The 16205-nt window shown below is 43.1% G+C and overlaps 1 protein-coding gene across 2 annotated transcripts in view; it reads right to left on the bottom strand.

Moving 5' to 3' along the window:
- SPRED2 (sprouty related EVH1 domain containing 2) overlaps positions 1 to 16205 on the bottom strand; it is a 122594-nt gene that overhangs the window by 54905 nt on the left and 51484 nt on the right. Inside the window, exon 1 of one of the 2 annotated variants that reach the window (XM_066378133.1) lies at positions 3700 to 3837. The exons of the other annotated variant lie outside the window; for it this stretch is intronic. Within the exon in view, the coding sequence (XP_066234230.1) occupies positions 3700 to 3716 (17 nt within the window). The 5' untranslated portion in view covers positions 3717 to 3837. Of the gene's footprint in view, positions 1 to 3699; positions 3838 to 16205 lie in introns of those variants that run through there. 2 annotated transcript variants of the gene reach the window in all.

Raw genomic sequence — 16205 nt, 5'->3', positions numbered from 1 at the left:
TTTGAATCTGGGTCCTCCGCATCCCAGACTAATGCTCTATTCACTGCACCACCGCCTGGTCAGGCAGATTGTACCTTTTTTTTTTTTTTTAAGATTTTATTTATTGATTTTAGAGAGAGGAAAGAGAGAAAAAGGAGGCGGGGGGGAGCAGGAAGCATCAACTCATAGTGGTTGCTTTTCCTCTGTGCCTTGACAGGGCAAGTCTGGGGTTTTGAATATGGGACTTTAGCATTCCAGGTTGACACTCTATCCACTGAGCCACTGCAGGTCAGGCAGAATATATATTTTTAAAAATTAATTAATTCATTCTCCTTTTCCAAGTCAGAGGAGGGAAGCTAGAGAGACAGACTCCCACATGCACCCTTACTGGGATCCACTTGGCAACCCCGTCTGGGGCTGATGCTCTGCCCATCTGAGGCCATGCTGGCAACTGAGCTATTTTTAGCACCTGAGGCACAGGCTCCCCAGAGCCATTCTCAGCACCTGGTGCTGATGTACTCAAACCAATCAAGCCATGGCTGCAGGAGGAGAAAAGAGGAAGGGGGAGGGGTGGAGAAGCAGATGGTACTTCTTCTGTGTGCCCTGACTGGGAATTGAACAGGGTACATCTACACGCCAGGCCAATGCTCTACCACTGAGCAAATTGGCCAGGGCCACAATATACTTTTAATGGATGCTAAAAAGGGGTGGGGTCTTCAAAGCTCAAAGATTGGAAAAAGTATCCTTTTTTTGTGTGTGTGACAGGGACAGAGAGAGACAGAGAGAGGGACAGATAGGGATAGACAGGAAGGGAGAGAGATGAGAAGCATCAATTCTTCATTGTGGTACCTTAGTTGTTCATTGACTGCTTTCTCCCATGTGCCGTGACCAGGGGGCTACAGCAGACCGAGTGACCCCTTGCTCAAGCCAGCGACCTTGAGCTCAAGCTGGTGAGCCTTGTTCGAACCAGATGAGCCCGTGCTCAGGCTGGTGACCCTGAGGTTTCGAACCTGGGTCCTCTGCATCCCAGTCTGAGGCTCTATCCACTCCACCACTGCCTGGTCAGGTGGGAAAACTATCCTTGATAGTTTACTATTCTGTTTCAGTAACATATTCTGGATTCTAAGCTTTGAGAATTTAAGAGCTCTCTAACTGCCACTCCCCTCAAGGTAGAAGAGAAAAACAAAACCCTTTGTCCAAGGTGGTATCACTCTACTCAGCTCAGAAAATGTAGCCACCAAAACTATCAAAGAACTGAATAGGACAGTTCTTTCTTTTTATCCATCCAAGAACAGTATAGCTAAAAGTTACTATTAGTGGCTCCAGATTAGAGACTCTTGGAAATCTATGAATACAGGAAAACCCAGGAGAACTCTACTGCCAAATGATAAATCCCCACCGAAGAGGGAATGAACGCAAGGGCAGGGCTAGTCCCGGATGATAAGCATTTTTTAAATTTAACACTATCCAGCACATAGCTCTGAACATAGGCAGCATCTCACTCAGTATCTACTGATTGCTTCCAAGTTGAATGGTATGAGACCCTTGGTACTGGCGGTGGCTCTGTATTCCTTTGCCCTCAAAAGTAAAAAAGTAATCTAAAAATCATGTGGTCACTCTGGACTGACAACTCATGGTTGGCTCATGGCGCTTAACAGCAAAGGGGCCTCTGAGAAGTGGTGGCCCCACCCGGGGTGGGGGGTGGATTGTCATCACTGAATCGCAATGATCAGTATGCCCTGAATATGTGTGTCAACTAAAGCTGAACTAAATCTATGCTGCCCTGCAATAATCTGGACGGAACCTGAGTTAGTCTCAACTACACGAATCACAGGAAAGCAAAACATTTTCACAGAAAATGTCAATAAATCAAGAAACTGTAAAAGACATGTTCTCACATACCTGCCTGTAATCATTTTCTGTAGGCCTCAAGGTAAAAAAAAAAGATACAATGGAACCTAAAATGTCAGCAAAATTAGAGTAAATTAGCTATTCTGCCTTTAGTCCATATTAAGTCCTGTTATTTTACTGATAACTTCTGACAAAGTAAACCCTGAGCTGAGTGTGGCATTCACCAGAGCTTAGAGAAAAGACCCCATTTACTATAAGGTCACAAAATGTAGGCTTCAGTTTAAGCTAACATTTTTTTAAAGTAGCTTTTTCTTTTACAACTTAAAAGAAAAAAAGTTAATGAGAAGGAATAAAAAGGACCCTCACTTTGAATCTGAAGTATTTTTAATACCACCAAATGCCATTATTAAATATGCACTATGTATGTATGTATACACACACACACACACACACACACACACAAATAAGCACTACTGATGTGGGCAGGAAAATTCTTAGCAAAACCCCCACATATTTCAAATACTGTTCTTCCTCATTATTGCCATCTACCATAATTAGCATGCTACAGCATAACAGGTGGCTTTCATTTATAGAATACAAAATTAATGAAATTTGGAGATAGTTTTGTCTCCAAAAACAAATCGGCCATTCTCTAAAATGTGTACCCCTTAAACTACAAAACAAACAGAAACAACCAAAGAAACTCCCTTCATGCTGGCTTTTTGTGTTATCTGAATTTCTAAATGTATTTAAATAGGTAAATTTAATATATTTACTGACAATTTTAAAATACATATAGCTCCAGGAAAACAAGGCATTATTCTGAGGTTTGTAAGAAAGGGTAAGAGAAACAAAGGCCGCCTATTTTTCCAGCATGGTAGCCCCAGACCTGTTTAATGCTGTCCAAGTGATAACAGAATTTACCATCATAGATGGAGCTGCTCCAAAATGCTAATCTTAGGCCAATTGGGGGCAGTTGTGTTACAGGTCCTGACCCAGTCATTCTGGACAGACAGACCACAAAAGCATAAACAGTGCTGCTTTTGTCCCTAACAAGATGCAAAAAGTATTTTTTTTTAAAAATACAAGGAGACACTGAATGGACTGTCAAACACACAGAGGAATGTTTAATGTACTCAAATAAACAAGAGATGTGCCTTAACTCGTCAGGCATTGTTTAAATTTAGTGACTGAAGAGAGAGAGGGTCAGACAGGCGACACAGCCTCCCAATTAGGCAGAGCAATCCTTCAAATCACATGAAAGCTATAATTAAATGTGATACCAAACCCCCAGTCCCCTCTCTCCCACCTAGAAAAAGTTAATGCATGGATTTAGTATGAACAAATTATGATTTATAAAAACAGATGTAGGCACTCAGTAAGGAAATAAAGCTTTCTTGCATTAAGACATGCATCTTGAAAGGCAGGGAAAAGCACAATATTGAAAAACTGCAACATCACAAATATAATAGTTATAATTGAACCACTTCCTCTAGCTCACCTCTGCTTATTCATTTTTTTTTTGGTTAAGTTTTAAGGTAGCCCCCCCCAAAGTATACCACCTCTGCAAGCTGTTTTCTAGGCAGCAGTTTTTAAGCGAAGGGCTTAATAAAGGGGATGAGTTAAGACCAATTCTATCCGAACACCTAGGGAGACGTTTGTTTTCAGAAAAGGAGATGAGTGGACAAGGACTCTGTGTCCGTCAAAAGACCATGGTTACCTACCTATGTGTCTTTGCACATGGGCATACCACACACAAACACACACACTATAAATTGAGTAATTTTGTACCTCTCTTAAAAACTGTTGAAAGCAAACACTGGAAAGGTTAGGCAGAAGAGAATAAGAAAATAAATCCATAGCACATACCTGCCAGGCGGTGCCATTTCCTCTACATTGTAGAGTCCAAGTGCAGGGCATTAGCATTATTATAGCTACTACAAAGCTTCCGATAAAAATGGATCGTCTCCTGCGGACCTGAGAACCAGCTGGCTGCTTGAGAAGTGGTTTCCCCCATATATGATTCAGTCTCCTTGACAAATATACTGCATCGTACTGGATGAGTCATCGAGGGTTAGTCCGCATTTTATAGGCCTGTTGTGTCATTACTCACATTCAACATCCTGCTTCTCAAAAGTGGAAGCTGGAAGCCTGACAGCTGACAGATGCTTTTTCCAATTAAAATATTGTTTAAAAAAATTCCTGTAAGTTACAATGATCAGTCATTGATGATACTATGAAATGTCCTGGAAACAAATGGCACAGCTCAACATCCAAGATTACAGTCCGTAGAACCACAAGTGCAAACTGTTCACCTGCTTTCACTCCCGATCCAAATCATCAAGTTGAGAGCCAGAGCCCTTTTCTTGCTTTTAAGTGATCAGTGATTATTAGTACAGGCCTGACCCTCATTGATTCTTATGCTGCAAGGCTACCTAGTTGCAGGAGCTCTGTAAAAACTACAAATCAACATTTTGGTCCCTGGATTAATTTTCTTAGGTGGGATAGTGGCATTGTGTTTATAAAATGGCTACTTTTTAAAAAGTACCTCAGGAGTGAAATAATATATCTGGGATTTGTCACAAAATATTTTAGCCAAATAAGGCGGGGTTGATAGGGACAAGGAAATGTGGCAAAATCTTGATAACTGTTGCTCATCTGTTTGGTGATTCTATCAAGATTGGCTTATCATTGTCTCTTCCTTTGAGTATCTCTGAAAAGTCTCATAACAAAATGTTTTTAAAAATCAAAAAACTTTTTTTCAGTTCCTATAGTTTAATTTGTACCTAAAGGGACTTTTCAAGTTAGTTATGAGCCTGACCTACCTGTGAGTGGGTGACCATTTACACAGCGCCATCGAGTGGCTCTGGGGGGTGAGGGAGAGGCCAGCTTGCAGATACGGTGTGCGTGTCCTGAGGCCGCTGTGAAGGCTGCTCTCCCCAACCCTCCCCACAAAGGCTTGCTGCCCTCTCTCCCAAGACTGTTTGGGTTGTTGTTGTTCCTTATGCTTTCTTTGAGGACACAGGCTTCAGCCTCATTTGTGAGCTGAATGTTGACAAACCGACGGAGAGGTGACTATTTCCAGCTTCCTTATATGGTTTTGGAAACCCTCCATAAGAGGTTATGTAAGTCATATCCACAGTCCTCTTACACCAACAAATCTGTTTGTAAGATGGCACAGTGTTTGCGCGACTCACTTTATGCCCAAATTGGGATACTTGAACCATCTGAAGGAGGAAGAAAGCTTTGATTTCATGGTCAGAAAAACCCAGATATGGAAGCTCCAAGGTATGTTAAATGAAACCACTGTTGAAACTAGATGTCAGTAAAAAAAAAAAAAGAAAAAAATATCTGTGTTATGTTCTGAGAGCATGACACGTCAGCACAGGACACCTGAAATACAGAGGTCTCACTAAAGCCTAGGACTTCTTGTCTGCCCCCTTAGTTCTGAAACTAAAGGACAGGAGGGTATGTTGGGCCAAGGCTCCTACCTCAGCCAACAGCCAAGCCCAATTCTCAAAGGACACGGCCCAAAATAACTGCAAATTGGATGAAAATGGTTGTGACAGTCTCTACAACACTGAATGACAACCTCAGGAATACAGTCTGATTAAGGCTGTGTGTGGGCCTGAACTGAAGCCTTCCTTGCTTCTGACAAATTCTTCCCTCTGTAAAGACAGCAAGTTACATACAGGCTTATCAAAATGTTCCCTACCAATTTAACAATCTTTCACATACTTGCAAAGCATGATTTATCTAATGCAACAGGTAGAAAGAGAGGAATTAATAAACTTTTAGCGAAATTTGAGTTTCTAAGTATTGAATATTTAAAAAAAAAATAAACCCATAGTTCACTGAAAAAAAAATTTAATTCAGATTTTACTCATTAAAAAAATACAAAAGTAGCCTGACCAATGGATAGAATGTTGATGTGGGATGCTGAGGACCCAGGTTTGAAACCCTGAGGTTGTCGGTTGAGCATGGGGTTGCTGGCTTGAGCGTGGGATCATAGACATGACCCCAGGTCGCTGGTTTAAGCCCTAAGGTCACTGGCTCGAAGCCCAAGGTTGCTGGCTTGAGCAAGAGGTCACTGGCTCAGCTGGAGCCCCCTGGTCAAAGCATATATGAGAAAGAAATCAATGAACAACTAAAGTGCCACAACAAAGAATTGATGTTTCTCATCTCTCTCCCTTCCTGCCTGTCCCTCTCTCTAAAAAAAAACAAAAGTAACAGCAACAATAATAATGTATGCATACACGAAATAAGAAGACCAATGAGGTAAAATGTTCACAAACAGTGAAATGGGTACAAAGGAGGGCTTTATACTATTTTTGCAAATTTTCTATAAGTACGAAATATTATAAAATAAAGTTAATCACAAATACATAACTCCTGCTACCAAAAAAAAAGATTTTTATGGTTTAGTGACCACCATAGTTGTTGCTGCCACCCTCACTCATTTAAAAAAATCTTGACCATAAGGAAATTTACCAAAATGTAAACATGAGAAATGCTTTTGGGTTGGGGTTTCTCAGAGGGTGTTCCTTGCAGACAATTTTATAAGAGGCTCCAAAACCAAAACAGAAAGCCGGAATAAACATTTAGGGAAGACAACATATTATATCCTAAAAAATATTAAGTTTGTTTAGCCTTGTATTTCACAAACTTATCTGACCACAGGAACCCCCACTTACATTACTGGTAAGAAAGCACCTTGGGAAATGTAGGTGATGAAATATGGCATACTTTTTCCTGGTCTTTTGCTCTAAGGGTTCTTCTTTCTTTTAATTTTATTTATAAAATTTAATGGAGTGATCTGATCATTAACAGTACATAGGTTTCAGGTAAATATTTCTATAGCATTTGAACTACTGATTGTATTGTGTGCCCATCACCCAAAGTCAAACCATTTTCCATCACTGCATACTTGTCCCTCTTTACACTTCTCCCCCAAACCCCCTCCCTCCGGTAACCACCATTTCACTTTTATCTATGTTAACAGACATTTCTATTTGGTAGATCTGCAATCTAATGAGCACCAGTAGGTCAGCAAACAACTTGTAGTCTCCCCTGACCACAGCAAAGTGGCCTATGCCTAAGCCACCATCAGTGGCAGCCAAGGAGCCTGCACCTGTGTGTACAATGGAGTTGACAGCTCATGCTGGTGTTGGTGTTTCTGGTAAGAGGCAGGTGGCCCTGGCTAAGGCCATCCTAGGAGCATAGCTTGCTCCAGATCCAGCTCCACTTCACCATTTTCATAGCACTGGGTCCTGGAACCTGGAAACTAGCATGGGTATCTTTGGCTTCTAAGCTTCCCAGGCCTGTCTCCTAGAACTGATACTTGGGTGTTAAGCAGCAGCACAAGCCAGGAAAACACAGCAGAAATGGCTTCCAATTTCTTTTTACTTGCTAATGGACTCTCATTTTTAAAATTCTTGCCATGGGCCCTGGCTGGTTGGCTCAGTGGTAGAGTGTTGCCCAGTGTGTGGAAGTCCTGGATTTGATTCCTAGCCAAGGCTCACAGGAGAAGCACCCATCTGCTTCTCCACCCCTCCCCCTCTCCTTTCTCTCTGTCTCTCTCTTCCTCTCCCACAGCCAAGGCTCCACTGGAGCAAAGTTGGCCTGGGCGCTGAGGATGGCTCCATGGCCTCTGCCTCAGGTGCCAGTACGGCTCTGTTAATACAGAGCAACGCCCCAGATGGGCCGAGCATAGCCCCCTAGTAGGCATGCTGGGTGGATCCCGGTTGGGCACATGCAGTAGTCTGTCTCTGCCTTCCTGCTTCTCACTTCAGAAAAATACAAAAAAAAAAAATTCTTGCCATGTATTAATTTGTACATGGGATTTTTTTAAAGCAATCATCTGTCTGTATTTTTTTTTTTTGAGGGGCTAAAGTCCAAATACTGGCCAATAAAAGCAAACGTAGGTATCAATGATGTTAGTACTGGTTGTACTGTGTAATAGTAAAGAGCATGAGCCTAGTATCAAACTGTTTTAGTTCAAAATCCAACCTGGAGCTTACTTACATTATTTAACTTCTCTAAGCCTCTGTTTCTTTACCTGTAAAAATAGGCATATTACTATTACTGACCTCGCATAATTATTCTGTATGGGATAAATGTGATCATTCGCAAGTACATGGTATAGGGCCTGACCACATACAGAGCACTCGTTAATTTATGCAAACAATGATAAGGATGTTTATAAGTTTTAAGAATTTAGACTGTTAGAAGTGGGTGAGTTATGGCCAACCACCACACTTGTCTGTTTACATATCATCTATGGCTGCTTTAGTACTACAGAGTTGAGCCGCTGTGACAAAAACCACATGGTCCCTTGCCTGACCAGGTGGTGGCGCAGTGGATAGAGTGTTGGACTGGGATGTGGAGGACCCAGGTTCGAGACCCTGAGGTCGCCAGCTTGAGCGTGGGCTCATCTGGTTTGAGCAAAGCTCACCAGCTTGAGCCCAAGGTTGCTGGCTCGAGCAAGGGGTTACTGGGTCTGCTGTAGCCCCCCTCCCCCCCATCAAAGCACGTATGAGAAAGCAATCACTGAACAACTAAGGAGCCACAACAAAGAATTGATGTTTCTCATCTCTCTCCCTTCCTGTCTGTCCCTATCTGTCCCTCTCTCTGTCTCTGCCAAAAAAACAAAAACAAACAAAAAAAACACCACATGGTCCCCAAAGCTGAAAATATTTACTGTCTACAGCGGTTTTCAACCTGTGGGTCGCGACCCCGGCGGGGGTTGAACGACCAAAACAGGGTTTTGGTCGTTCGACCCCCACCGGGGTCACGACCCACAGGTTGAGAACCACTGATCTAGACCTTTACAGAAAAAAGTATAGATCACTGGTGATTAGTATTTGAGTAGCTATAAAACCAGTTCTTTTCCCTATAGAGGTTTTGGTCATTGCTCCTTCATTCTCAATTTAGAATCAGATACACATGCGTTATCTATGATGATGTGGTCCATGTGAGCTATCATGCTTCCCTTATAACACGAGACACGCCACAGCGTTCTGCCTCATGGTGGTTGGGGAAATCTACAGAGCCTGAGGTAGTCTTGTTGGTCTTTCCGCCGCCCCTACTGCAGGGTCCAGTGACCCCAGCTGATGTGTGTAAATCCACAGCCAGCCTCCCCTCCCCCAAGTCACATCTGTGCATTATGTCGAAACCACGTGTCCCCCGAGCTCGAAGCAAGAGGTGAAAGATGATCTGGAAGAGGCATTCAGGAAACTGAATAAACAGAAATGAAGGATGCTTTCAAGAGGGCTGGACAGCCAGGGCAGGATTAATACTGCACAAGGGGCCTTCAGAAACAAGGGTTGCTATAGCACCACAACTGCCAACAAGAGCCCAGTAAGAAGACTGGGGACCAACCCAGAAAAATGAAGAACACGCCTCAAATGCAGGTCCCAAGACACATCCCTGCATCCCATCACGCTGCCTATTTCCTTTGCAGGAAAACTTGTTTATTTGGGGAAAATGAGCCCACAGCATTAATGGATAATGCAGGTGAAGGGACTCCTGGGACATGTCTCTGGGAGAGGAAATTTGAACAAAAGAAACCATTCTAATTGTTCCAGTTAGTTCTCTGACAAAAAAAAAAAAGTCTTAGCCAGCTGTTCGGACAGAGATTATATCTGGGATGTTCTTAGACAAACACTGCCTTGGTGGCAGTCACTAGTTGCCTTACTGGCAGATATCTACCTCTTTGCAAGGTCAGTTCAATAGAAAATTGTGTATGTTAAATTCTAAAGTGGATGATGATGGCTGGGGCTGGTCAAGGAAGAGGGGGCAGGCAGATGATTTCAATGTTACCTGTGACAGCAGGATTTCAGAGAGATGGTACAAAAATCTCAAGTGAAGCCAAGTTAATTTTCAGCTGTGTCCCCAACCTTTTTTGGGCCACGGACCGGTTAAATGTCAGAAAATATTTTCATGGACCGGCCTTTAGGGTGGGATGAATAAATGTATCATGTGACCGAGACAAGCGACAAGAGTGAGTCTTAGACGGATGTAAGAGAGGTAATCTGGTCATTTAAAAAAAATAAAACATTGTTCAGACTTAAATATAAATAAAACGGAAATAATGTAGGTTATTTATTCTTCTCTGCGGACTGGTACCAAATGGCCCACGGACCGCTACCAGTCTGTGGCCCGGGGGTTGGGGACCACTGCCCTAAAGTGTAACTGCTGGCACAGGGGTAAGATAAGGCTCCCTCCAAAGCTCATGGTTGATTTGGGGATGTTCAGCTTAGCCAGTCAGAAGAACTTTGCTAATTAAATGCACAGGGGCTATTATGTTAAGCAGATTAAATAATAATAATAAGAGACCCTATGATATGAAGAAAACCTTTCAGAGCTAGGCTTGTAGACTCAGCAGGTGTCTTCAGACAAAGGTGAAGGGAACTCACATTCACCAAGTAACCACAAGGTGTGGGGTGTTCTGTATGGTTATACCAATGTACCACAGGCAACGATCCAGGCCTGTGTGGAGGAAACGGGGGGGGGGGGGGGGCTAAATAACCAGGTTGATTTAGTCTGAATCTCTTGCACATGGCATGATACACAACAGGGCAGGACTGACAAAAGAGGAAGAATGAATCTGAAATATATCAAGAATATGGGAAAGTAACTCAGAAATTACAGGAGCTGAGGGCTTGATAAAAAGGGAAAGGTAAGAGGATTCAGAGTTCTAGGTACAGACATACCTCCTTTTTATTATTATTTATTTACTGATTGATATTAGTAAATAAATAATAGAGAGAGGAAGGAGAGAGATAGAGAAAGGAACATCGATCTATTCCTGTATGTGCCCTGACTAGGAACTGAACTGGCAACCTCTTGTGCTTGGGGACTATGCTCTAACCAACTGAGCTATCTGGCTAGGGCCAGACATACCTCCTTTAATTGTGCTTTCCTTAACTGTGCTTTATAGGTGTCACTTTTCTCCCCTCAAAGAAATCAAAGGTGCCTGACCTGTGGTGGCGCAGTGGATAAAGCTTCGACCTGGAACGCTGAGGTCGCCAGTTCAAAACCTAGGGCTTGCCTGGTCAAGCACATGCGAAAAGTACTATGAGTTGATGCTTCCTGCCTTTCTCTCTCTCTCTCCTCTCTGTAAAATCAATCAATTAATAAAGAAAAAAATCTAAAAAGAAGAAGGAGGAGGAGGAGGAAGAAGAGGAGGAGGAGAAGGAGGAGGAGGAGGAGGAGGAGGAGAAGGGGAAGAAGGAAGAGGAGGAGGAAGAGGAGGAGGAGGAGGAGGAGGAGGAGGAGGAGGAGGAGAAGAAGAAGAAGAAGAAGAAGAAGAAGAAGAAGAAGAAGAAGAGAGAAGAAAGAAGAAGAAAGGAAGAGGAGGAGGAGGAGGAGGAGAAGGGGGAGGAGGAGGAGGAAGATGGGGAGGAGGAGGAGGAGGAGGAGAAGAAGAAGAAGGAGGAGGAGGAGGAGGAGAAGAAGAAGGAGAAGAAGGAGAAGAAGAGAGAAAGAAGAAAGAAGAAGAAAGGAAGAGGAGAAGGAGGAGGAGAGCTATGGGTGAAATTTTAAGTTCAAGGGATGAGATTGTCTCAAGACTTGGAGGGAGAATACAGGGAGGGGTAACCATTTAGAGCATTTAATATCTGCTAGGCTCAATGCTGAAGTCTGTGTTTGAAATCTGCTCGAGGTTGGGCGGTTTATTCCTCAAGGTGCACTCATACCACAAGTTTCACCGCACACACTGAGCATGCTGAACCCAATCTGACAGCCGGCTCAGCCCAATCTGCTGCTTTTCTAACTTCAGGCGGCAGTTAGACCTGAAGTTGCTCAAAGACTGTATAATTCCAGGAACAGTCTTCAGAGAAAAAAACACCTACAACTCACCTTGATGTTGGTCACAAAAAACATCCAAGATAACGGTAGCTTTCTATCTAAGCAAACCTTGCATGTGGAAGCCACCTCTGTTTGTCAGGAGGCTGTACAGACATTCAGCTGTGGACATAGAAAGCTCCTTGAGAACTCTCAACAACACTCTTGAATCATTCACCTATGTAAACAACACACATTATTGGAGTTAAAAATCCTGCAAATTCATTCTATTGGGAGGCAGGAGGTTGGCTGTGGCTTCACTGCTAGTTATATGACATTAGGCAGAATCATTCATCTTCTTGGTGCCTCAATTTCCTTGCCTAGAAAATGTAGGGCTGAAGCAGTTCAGTTTCTGAAGCTCCAAAATTCTACAAGGAATGGACTAGTAACAGCTAAATGAGAAGAACCACCTACTAATACAAGTAGACAGAGAGAAGAGAGAGGAATAGAAAGCAAGCTGGGCAATGTGGGTGGATGAAGACCAAGGGACTGGGAAAAAGCTATGCTTCTGACCATGCATGGATCTAAGAGGCCAGTGCCACTTAACACAGCAGTCTGAGAAGAAGCGGATCTCACCTCAAAGCCAGAACTGACTTTTCCTTACAAATGACATTAGTGAGCAGTATCAGCTGATGTCAACAGTAGCTATGGTTGTATCATGTGCAAGCACTATGCCTTATAATCTCATAGGACTGTTATCCTAAAGACAGGAGACAGGAAAATGGAGTCCCAGACCTCTTCTCTCTCCTCATGGCAATTAGTATGATGATTACAGCATTCTGTTATGACCTGCATGTCACCTTTGCCATTGAGATGCTCAAGAAAAGGTTTTCTTCCTTTTTCTTGTTTACTTTTGTAGTTTAGTGTCCAGCAAATGGTAAACCCTTGGCAGACTAAATTTCTTTCATTCCAACAAATACTGATGAACCTTTAGCGGCTTCAATAGTGAGTGGAGATGGAGATTAGATGAAAGAAGGAAATCAAAGAAAGGTAGTAGCAAACTTTTGTAATGTGCACTTTTGATTCGTTACAAAAAGTGGTAAACTTACTGTAGAATACTTAGGAAATATAAAGAAAAATATTCACCTGAAATGATATCGAGGTGGTAGATTTAAAAGCATTACAGATGTCTATAGTTATGTGATGCATACTTGCTAAGTTATTGTATTCTTTTTTAAATTTTATTTATTTATTTATTCATTTTAGAGAGGGGAGAGAGAGGGAGAGAGAGAGACAGAGAGGAGAGAAAGACAGGGGGGAGGAGCTGGAAGCATCAACTCCTATATGTGCCTTGACCAGGCAAGCCCAGGGTTTTGAACCGGCAACCTCAGCATTTCCAGGTCGACATTTTATCCACTGCGCCACCACAGGTCAGGCCAGTTATTGTATTCAGGCCAGTTATTGTCTGAATCCTCGTTAAAAAATGAATGGAAAGTAATATCTTCCTTTTTTTAAAAATTTCTGATAAAGGCCCTGGTCAGTTGGCTCAGTGTGTGGAACTCCTGGGTTAGATCCCCAGTCAGGGAACACATGAGAAACAACCATCTGCTTCTCCCCCCACCCCTTCTCTCTCTCTCTTTCCCTCAGCCAGTGGTTTGATTGGTTCAAATGTCAGCCCCAGGTGCTAAAAATAGCTTAGTTGATTGAGCATTGGACCCAGATGGGGGTTGCTGGGTGGATCCCAGTCGAGGTACAGGTAGGAGTCTATCTCTCTATATCCCATCCTCTCAATGAATAAAATTCTGATAAAAACAAAAGGTTATATATGCAGGGCTTAGCAAGATTTTTTATTGCTTTAGTTCAGCACCCAGAGGAAAAAATAATTTATTTATGGGTTTCACACATTATGGACCTTAGATATTAACTTAAAAAACTAGGGAGCAGGCTAGAATTCTAAAACAAACCTGAGAGATATATCTAGTTCCAGACAAACCACACTTGACAGATAACTAAGCAGTCAAGTTTCTTGTTCAAGAGCAGTAGGAGCCAGAACTGAGTCCAGAACTTCTGACTCTATGTCCTTTGTTCCTTACTAACAACTACCTAGCTAAAATATAATTCTGGTTTCTGAAAAGCAACCAGAGATGATTCCAGAACAAGAAACATAAATGACAGTGTCCAGGATCTTTACCTGCATGACAATTCACAGATGCCAGGTGAAATAAATCATAAGAAGGGTAGCCAGCCACTTGTTACTCTGAAAATTGTTTGTGACTTTGCTATAAACATTTTTGTTCTATCAGAAAATTTAAAAATGGGTCAGTAAACCTGAGTTTGGGTTCACTGTCAACAGATAAGGTCACTATCAGATAAGGTTTACAGATCATTGACTTAGGCACCAACTTCCTCCCCCTGGTTCACCTGAAGGCACAGCTGGTGAGCAGCCAACTGGCTTCAAGTACCTCCCCGTCTCTGGAACCCCCAAGAGAGGTCACAGTAAAACCTGCATGAATAGGAGAGGGGAGGGGTGGGGAGGAAAGGGGAGAACCCAAAGTACCTCCCTAGAAAAAGAACCCTGCTCTGTGTGGTAGTTAGGATGAATGCCTTACAGGGGAGTCTCACAGATGCACAGTTAACCTTCCAAATTCAACACCAGCCTCCTAGCAAGAGAACAAAAGCAAGAGTCTGAGTCCATTTAAAGAGCCAAGAGGTTTTTCCTCTCAATGAACACATCTGCTGGAGTTGGCTGACATTTGGGGACCCACTATCCACGTGTCTCTCCTGGTCCACTGCCGCCCTTGATGTGACTCTTGTATTTAAAGATGTAGTACATACTCAACTCATCTGTCTATGTGGACTCAGAGTGCTAGCCAGCCAACTACCTCATTTGGTGCTCCATCCTGAAAACAGTGATCTTTCCCAAGACCAGAGGAAGAGGTGAAAGACTGAATGCTGGCCTCCAGCAGAACTGACAAGGGTAATTCTAACCAATGCAATTTTCACTGTGTGCAGCTCTAGTAAAAGAGGAAGAGGCCTGTGGGAGAGATAACAATCCCTGAAACCTCAACCTGATCAGCACTTGCCTTGAGCGCAGAACTCACTGTAGTACTCATTCAAGAAAGGCAAGGGACCAGGGAAGGCTTGGGCTTAACCACTCCCTTCACTTAGCTGCCTTTTAAAAGGGCAGCCTTCAAGTTTCATTAAAATAATTATCAACAGGCTAAGAGGGAACAGTGGGGGGAACAGATAATGAATGTGAATCCTACCTATTTTACAGACTTAAAAACCAAAGAGTAAGCTCCCAATGCACAAACAAAATATAAAGGGTATATTTGTGGCAGAGCCAAGAATAGGTGCTGAGTGCCCTTGAAAATTCATCTTTCAGAATACTTTTAAACAAGGTTCACTCCCACATGCTGTTTAAAGCCTCTTTCTCCAAAGAATCTCTCTGCCCCTCTTTCTCCACTCAAGAGGGAGAAAATTATTCCATGGATTTCACTTGTCTGCTTCCTGTGAGCCCCAGAGGAATTATCCCTGACACTGAGAATGTGCCAAATGTGAAGAGCAAGTCTTAACATTAGAACATTCCAAGCTCCCAGGGTGGGACCAGTTCAGCTCAAAGGGATTTTACTACCACTCAGTAGAAGCTGGACAGACAACATGCAGGGATCTCAAACTCGCGGCCCGCAGACTAATCAAACTTCGTGGATTAGTCTGCGGGCCAGTCTGCGGGCCGCACAAAATTGGTGGGCGGGCTGCATGTGGCCCTCGGGCCCGAGTTTGAGACCCCTGGCGGATGCCAACAGATAAGCAAAAGACTGCACAGAAAGACGAGATTGGGAAGGGAGGCTGTGCGCCCCGCCATAGCCCCTCCCATGTGACACCCCCACGGAAGACAGCAGCTAACTGTTGGAGGCAGCCTGCCCTCTCTGTCCTCTATGTTCAACTTTAGATATTGTCAACTCAGCTTATATTTCAGGGTGAGGAAGGAGAAAAGCCCATGGGCTTTAAAACAGAACCACGTATTTATAATCTGCTGCTGAGTGAGGCATCATGGGAAGAATATAGCATACATTCCACGGACTGCTCAGAGCCTTACTGGTCCATCTCGGAACAGACTCTAGAACAGGGGTCCCCAACTTTTTACACAGGGGGCCAGTTCACTGTCCCTCAGACCATTGGAGGGCCGGACTATAAAAAAAACTATGAACAAATCCCTATACACACTGCACATATCTTAAAGTAAAAAAACAAAACGGGAACAAATACAATATTTAAAATAAAGAACAAGTAAATTTAAATCAACAAACTGACTAGTATTTCAATGGGAACTATGCTCCTCTCACTGACCACCAATGAAAGAGGTGCCCTTTCCGAAGTGCGGCGGGGGCCGGATAAATGGCCTCAGGGGGCCACATGCGGTCTGCGGCCATAGTTTGGGGACCCCTGCTCTAGGTTGTTAAGTCCAGATAGGCAGTGGTCAGAAGCTTATAAAACCGACTAACTGAGCATAATAGATCACTGATTTATCTGCACAGTGTAGGTATAGGTACATTTATTCTTTTTAATTTAGTTAGTTGTTCTGCCTA

The sequence above is a fragment of the Saccopteryx leptura genome, chromosome 3, assembly GCF_036850995.1.
Source record: "Saccopteryx leptura isolate mSacLep1 chromosome 3, mSacLep1_pri_phased_curated, whole genome shotgun sequence".
NCBI lineage: Eukaryota > Metazoa > Chordata > Mammalia > Chiroptera > Emballonuridae > Saccopteryx > Saccopteryx leptura.
The sequence above is the reverse complement of the archived record's forward strand: the minus strand, read 5'-3'. Positions and strand labels throughout refer to the sequence as shown.